The sequence below is a fragment of the Gossypium arboreum genome, chromosome 9 (assembly GCF_025698485.1).
Source record: "Gossypium arboreum isolate Shixiya-1 chromosome 9, ASM2569848v2, whole genome shotgun sequence".
Taxonomy (NCBI): domain Eukaryota; kingdom Viridiplantae; phylum Streptophyta; class Magnoliopsida; order Malvales; family Malvaceae; genus Gossypium; species Gossypium arboreum.
This window is the reverse complement of record NC_069078.1, coordinates 86696941-86704543: the sequence shown is the minus strand read 5'-3', so window position 1 is coordinate 86704543 and position 7603 is coordinate 86696941. Positions and strand designations below refer to the sequence as shown.

The following is a 7603-nucleotide window of genomic DNA, read 5'->3' as shown; positions in this document are numbered from 1 at the left end:
TTGATTAAAAACTTCACTCATTTAACAACTTAATGTTCATGTATCAAAATATCATGTACTTTCCTTATCATTTCATTTAACCATCTAAATTTTATAATTCATCATTCACTACCCAAAGTAATATACATATTCAAGTGACTAAATAACACCTATGTACATGCCACCTTTACCCAAAAGAAAAATATATATCACCAAGTTTGTGTTGGAGTCGGGATTGTTCTGGATGCTGAGCCGGGACACTTGACTTCTACTAACCTGAGCACGGAAACAACCGTACGCTGAGTATGGATATACTCAGTGGTATTACTATAACTCAAGACTATTTAACATTAATAAATTACAAACATCAACCATAAATTTTAAAATTATTTAAACTACTTTTATATAAAATTATTTTACTTCATAAATCTTAAATTCATAATTCATTTTTCTCATACTAACTCAATTCATAATTTAGTTCATACATTCTTTCTCGTACTTTTCAATAGTACTAAAACAAAAAATCTCATTTTCAAAATTTCATTTCAATTATTTACCCTATTAACAAAGCTCGGACTATGACAGATACGCGGATTTCCACCCAAACACACCCGAAATATTGTAAATCCTCCATAACACACCGGTATAATATATCCTCCCAAATACACCAATAAGGCATTAAATGCCTATTCGGATAAACCGAAGTATATAATAACAGAAACATCTTCTTGGCCGAACTACAATCTCTTCATCACATCACAAATCCAATGGCATGCCATTTGTATCGAATCTAGTCCGACAAGTTAATAGGGTATTATTTTACTTTTCTAATTTCAATTTAATTTACACAAAATTTTCAATACTCATTCAATTCAAATATCTATTATCTTAATTCATATACAAATTAATTTTCATACAAGTGTATACCATCAAAACCATACAATTGTCACCATTTATTTATTTTTCAATCAATACACTTTTCAAATAATCACATACTTACCTCAAGCCTTACTTACCATACATAACAATTAAAATTTCAGCAATCAATAATAATTAAAATTTGAATTATAGTAATACACACCGTAATTCTCCCGTTTTAGTCCTCGATGACTTTCTCCTTTCCTTTCGATGCTGATGCTTCAGGTTCTTTGTTGGCTACGAAAATAATAGTAATTTACATTATTATTTACAGCACTAATTATAATAAATAATTAAATTTCTAAACAACTCCTACCTTATTCCCAATTTAATCCTAACTAAACTTAATTATTTTCTTAATCCAATTCACTCTCTTTTTCTATTCAAATTTTGTCTAAACTTATATTTAACTATAAAATTTCCAGCATATTTCCCTAATTTCGAAATTTCTTCAATTTAGTCCCTACAACATAAAACTTATAGCCTAGTTTACAATTTAATCCCTTAATCAATTCTAACTTAGAATTCATTCAATTAAATCCCTAATTCCATAATTTTCCAACATGAACCCTACTTGGAAACATATGAACTCTTGAACTATCAACTTAATTTCATCAAAATCTTGTTTCAAAGCTCCTAAAACATCAAAATTAAGAGAAAAGGACTTAATTGACTTACCTTTTAAAGCTTCAAACCTTAAAACCCTAGTTTTTCCTTTCCCTTTTCTTTCTTTCTTTTTCTTTCCCTGTTTCGAAATGCTTCTGTTCTGTTTCTTCTTTGTTTCTTTTGTCTTTCTTTTTATTCTTTTATTATTTCATTTATTTTACTTATTTATTTTATCATTTAACTAATATATATTATTATTAATTTAATAACAATATAATTAACACATTTGTATACATGTATCTTTGTACATTTGTACACTATTATTACCATCCATTTGTCTTTCTTTTATTTATTTAACAAATAAAAATCTTATAATATTAATATTTAATTAATAAATATCTTTAACTTAAAATTTAAGTAAATACATAATTATAATATAAATGTATATATTCATATCATTACAAATGTCATTATTTAATTTGTTTTTCATGCCAAAAATCTTATAATTTAATTATTTAATTAACAAATATCTTTATACTTAAATTATAAGTAATTAAATATTTAAATTACAAATGTACCCATACAATTCTTACACATGTATATTTTATTACCATACAATTATCTTCTATTTAATTTATTTATAATATATTATCAATTAAATAATCATAACAATTTAATATAAAACCATAATAATAATCATTATAATATATAAAACCTAAAAAAATCTTTGATTTTATTTTACCAATATGCCACATCATTTGTAGTCAATGGCTTAATTGCCATTTTAATCCTTTTATTTTCTATTGCTTTATAATTAAACTTTTACCCTTTATTCAATTTAATCCTTTTATTACTTACTCTAAATTAAGCTAAATTCACTTAATTAGATCCTAATTAGACACACCACTAGGCTCATAAATATTTTTAATAATTATTTTCGAACTTATTTCACTAAAACGGAGGCCCTATAACTCACTTTTCCGATGCCCGTGAATTTTAGGTCATTACATTACTAGTACCATGTGAAGGAATGTGGCATCTCGATATCTACCCACCACTATAAAAAAAAAAAAAAAGACAATATTTCGTCTTCTTTAATTTGCACACTCGTCATCTTGCATGTCAATGTCTTCAACACGTTGATGAAGATTTGCATGCAAAAATATCACCTTCCACAGCTCCACCTTCTATAAATACATTACCACTCTTTGCTATTACCATCACACAGTAACAAAATACAGAGCTTATCGTAATCATGGTGAGGAATAAGTCAGCTTGCGTAGTTTTGCTTTTTTCTCTTTTCCTTTCCTTTGGCTTGCTTTGTTCTGCCAAAGACTTTCCCGGCAGAAGAGGCGACGATGATCCTCCGAAGAGGTACGAGGACTGCCGGAGGCGATGCGAATGGGATACACGTGGACAAAAGGAGCAACAGCAGTGTGAAGAAAGTTGTAAAAGTCAGTTTGGGGAGAAAGATCAACAGCAGCGCCACCGCCCTGAAGATCCCCAGAGGAGATACGAGGAGTGTCAGCAAGAATGCCGACAACAAGAAGAAAGGCAACGACCACAATGCCAACAAAGTTGCTTGAAACGATTCGAGCAAGAACAACAACAATCCCAGAGGCAATTCCAGGAGTGTCAGCAACATTGCCACCAGCAAGAACAAAGGCCGGAAAGGAAGAAACAATGTGTGAGGGAATGCAGGGAAAGGTACCAGGAGAATCCATGGAGGAGAGAGAGAGAAGAAGAAGCAGAAGAGGAGGAAACTGAAGAAGGAGAGCAACAACAAAGCCATAACCCTTTCCACTTCCATCGCAGATCATTCCAATCTCGATTCAGGGAAGAACATGGCAATTTCAGGGTCCTCCAAAGGTTTGCTTCAAGGCATCCTATTCTTAGGGGCATCAATGAGTTCCGCTTATCTATCTTAGAAGCAAACCCCAACACTTTCGTTCTCCCACACCATTGTGACGCTGAGAAAATTTACCTTGTCACCAACGGTGAACATTCTTCCATTTCCCCTTCCCTTTATTAGCATATATAGTATAACGCCATTAACTAAAACATGGTAAACTGTTTACTTTCACAGGAAGAGGAACGCTTACGTTCTTGACACATGAAAACAAAGAGTCTTACAATGTAGTACCGGGAGTTGTAGTCAGAGTCCCAGCAGGAAGCACTGTGTACTTGGCTAACCAAGACAACAAGGAAAAGCTAATCATAGCAGTGCTTCACCGCCCTGTTAATAACCCTGGACAATTCGAGGTTCCTACATTTTTAAAACATTTACAAACTTGTTTGGTTTTAGTTATATAGATATTTACTTATATTTTTGCTGCAGGAATTCTTCCCAGCTGGAAGCCAACGCCCTCAGTCATATCTCCGAGCCTTTAGTCGTGAAATTCTTGAGCCTGCCTTCAATGTATTAATCTTTGAACTAATTAATCAACTTTTTTTAATAAAACTTGATTATTCATTTATTCATTCATGTTGTGTTGTATCAGACACGAAGTGAGCAGCTAGACGAGCTGTTTGGTGGGAGGCAAAGCCACCGAAGGCAGCAGGGACAGGGAATGTTCCGTAAAGCCAGCCAAGAACAAATAAGGGCATTGAGCCAAGAAGCCACTTCTCCAAGGGAGAAAAGTGGCGAGAGATTCGCCTTCAACTTATTGTACCAAACCCCTCGCTACTCCAACCAAAACGGCCGCTTCTATGAGGCTTGCCCACGTGAATTCCGGCAACTCAGGGACATAAATGTCACCGTTTCAGCCTTGCAATTAAACCAAGTAATTAAAACCAAATCACCCTTTGTTTTCCCTCTAATTTCCATCATTATACTAACCAAAATCAAATCCTTTTTTTGTAGGGATCAATCTTTGTGCCGCACTACAATTCAAAGGCTACATTCGTGGTCCTTGTTAACGAAGGAAATGGATACGTTGAAATGGTTTCTCCTCATCTTCCTAGGCAAAGCTCATATGAAGAAGAAGAAGAACAAGAACAAGAACAAGAACAAGAACAAGAAGAGGAAAGGAGAAGTGGGCAATACAGGAAAATAAGGTCCCAGTTGTCGCGTGGAGACATATTTGTAGTCCCAGCAAACTTCCCAGTTACATTCGTTGCATCCCAAAACCAGAACCTGCGGATGACTGGGTTCGGTCTTTACAACCAGAACATTAACCCAGACCATAACCAGAGGATCTTCGTGGCTGGGAAAATCAACCATGTGAGACAATGGGATAGCCAAGCCAAGGAGTTGGCCTTTGGGTTGTCATCGAGGTTGGTGGATGAGATATTCAACAACAACCCACAAGAGTCTTACTTCGTGTCTCGACAGAGGCAGCGTGCATCTGAATAAAGAGTTAGAGGCAATAATAACCACATAGTCTCGTGTTTACGGACTAATGTGAAATTTTCTAGTTTTAAGCAGGCATGTAATGAAATAAAAATGGAATGGTGACCTATGTAAAGGAGGAGACCCTTGTTTTGTAGTGCAATAACTTGTATGAACTTTTGAGTGCCTTTTTTGTCTTTCTATGTTAAGGAATAAAACGTTAAGTACTTAAGTAATTAATTAGTATTATTTCATTTGATTTGATGTTGTTAGTGTCTCTAAAAATTATACTAATACCAAAATTTTCAACCTTGAGAAAGGGGAAAATTTTATAATATTTGATTGTGAGCATTTATAGATTTTGTAATATTTTTGTGGAGCTACCCGCTCTCGTGTTTAGATCTAACCGTTATATTTGATTGGTGAATTAGCTACATTCTATTATAGGGTTGTTAGATCCCTTTCTATCTTGTTCAACAGCTTGAGTTTAAGTCGAATGGAGCTTATGAAAAGCTTCTTGCATGAAGACATGAGGAGGATGCTTATACCAACTCTCAAGCTCTATAGGGGCAAGGTCAGGTTCGTTTTCATTAAATGAGCAAGTAACCCTTTATGGGTCATTTAGTAATTGGCTAGCCTACTTATTGCTTGGGCCTTTTATTGCTATTTGGACTTGAGCCGGTGGTTTTGACTCTAGGTCTAAACCCACATATTTTGGGTACAACAATAATCCCTCCAATCTGCTAGTTTGTCGCACAACTTTCTGGATAAAAAAATTCCAACCGGAGGTTTTAGCTCCCTTCGAATTTCACCAATGAGGTGAGTTTCATCAAATGCAACGAAGGTAAATGCCCCAATGGGTTAACTAGTGTTTATTATTACAAAATTAACCTTGTTTTAAGATATATTTTTCTTTTATTATCCCCAATGCTCCATTGAAGTTTTTTTATTCATCACTTTTGCCTTTCTTTCTTTTCTTATATATATATAATTGATTTAATTAAACAAGTTTAATTTTCAGTAACTTTCATGCTCAAGATATGGTATAATATCAAGAGAAAAATTTCCATTTTGTAATGAAAATGAACTTGCATTGCTAAGGAAAACGAAATTTAATTAAATAAATCATTTTACTATAATCTCTTGACCTAATAATAAAAATATTATGTTGTAAATTATATAAAAGATTGGATTCGATCTCAAACAACTTTATTCTCATTCTCATTTATAAAAAAATTAAACAAATTAATTTTGATAGGATTGAATCAAATTCTTTTAATATATATAGTTAAAGTGGTATTTTTTTTTGGTAAACTTCAAGTCAAAGAAACAAGTTCCAGGCTACGTTGACCACGACTTGGAGAATCTGGAAAGTGCTGAACGATATGCCAACCTGTTGACTGTTGCATGGAGTGGGTATCGTTCCTCTTGTACGTATAATCAGATCCCGTTTTGCAGGTGTTTGATATCTGCGAGTATTGGTTGTAACTTCCGATGGACATAAACTTGGCCAAGGAGGTACCTGCGCCACTTCCTGTTTGGGGGGTATACAAACATGTTGAAATCCGGAGCCGTTGGAGATGACATAGTAATTGTCTGATAAATAGTAATTTGCAGTGAGTTTGGTTGAAGTGTTGTAAGGACGTAGCAAAATTAGTGGATAAGGGCTGTCAGTGGTAAGTGTTGCTGCTGCGTCGTACAGTGAACCTTGGTGATTGTATTTGAAGGAGAATGTTAGGTGGTCTGCGGGATAATTTCTGTCTTGAGGAGATGTGTTGTGAATCGAGATATTTGTTGTGTGAACCGTTGATTCTGTTCGCGAGGTAGTCTGTAAGGTGACATTCGTCTGCAAGGCCCCGTTGTAGGCATTATGATTATGTATTGCGCAGTTGATTACCTCCATGGGATAGTTAAAGTGACATTGAACTCATAATATTAAAAGAAACCATTATGACTTTTTCTTAATGATAAATTTAATCACTAATATTTACATCTTTTATCAAAATGGTCTTAATTGTATTCTTGAGTTTTTTTAGCCATCAACTTTAATTTAATTTTTATACTTATAATGAAAATCATAATTAAAATATAAAATGATTAAAATAATAATCATAAATAAATTTGAAAAACTAATATAATGAAAATCTAGTTAAAGATAAAATATCAGTTTTATTCATAATTTAATCATCCATGTAAAGATAAATTTTATACTTTACAATAAATTGGTTATAATTATAAAAAAGTGCCTAATAATTTATCTTTTCTTACTTTTCAATTATCAAGATGAAACTATTTGATTATTTCTCTTTTTAACAAATAATCTTAAAATGAAGCACATATTGTTTAATTTATTAATATCATTAAAAATTAGAGAGATTTAATTCTAGCAGACAAACACACACAAGTGATGTCAATGTAGAATATATTATACATCCACATAATATTATTCCCTATCTGGCTTATAATCAATCATGCTATTAACTAACAAGTATTGCAATGAATAAACAACTATAAAACACTGTGTGTTAGTCTTACAGTTAAAGTGTTCAAGGTTTAAGACGCACTAATCACATTTGTTTGATAAGATAAATATTCTAATTTTAATCACATGATACAATAATAAAAAAGTCATCGCAACTTCATAAATATCGGCTATCACTTCTTCTAATCACATATTACATTTTTAGTAAAGATAATTATAAACACATCATCAATAAATAAATAATTTTAAAATTTTATTTTGATATAATTTTGTTTCTACTCGTAACT

At 32.6% G+C, this 7603-nt stretch overlaps 1 protein-coding gene and 1 long non-coding RNA gene across 2 annotated transcripts; one reads left to right on the top strand and one right to left on the bottom strand.

Moving 5' to 3' along the window:
• On the bottom strand, window positions 1-1688 carry LOC128280580 (uncharacterized). Its single transcript, XR_008270674.1, has 3 exons — window positions 1576-1688; window positions 1061-1134; window positions 1-255 (listed from the first exon to the last, which is right to left on the bottom strand). It is a non-coding gene; the product is annotated as an uncharacterized LOC128280580 (long non-coding RNA).
• Window positions 1689-2442: 754 nt separating this feature from the next.
• Window positions 2443-5074, top strand: LOC108489940 (vicilin C72). Its single transcript, XM_017794701.2, has 5 exons — window positions 2443-3500; window positions 3590-3765; window positions 3842-3922; window positions 4005-4286; window positions 4367-5074. Exons 1-5 carry the CDS (start codon window positions 2759-2761, stop codon window positions 4856-4858), a joined length of 1773 nt encoding a protein of 590 aa, XP_017650190.1. The 5' UTR covers window positions 2443-2758; the 3' UTR covers window positions 4859-5074.
• The last annotated feature ends 2529 nt before the right edge of the window (window positions 5075-7603 follow it).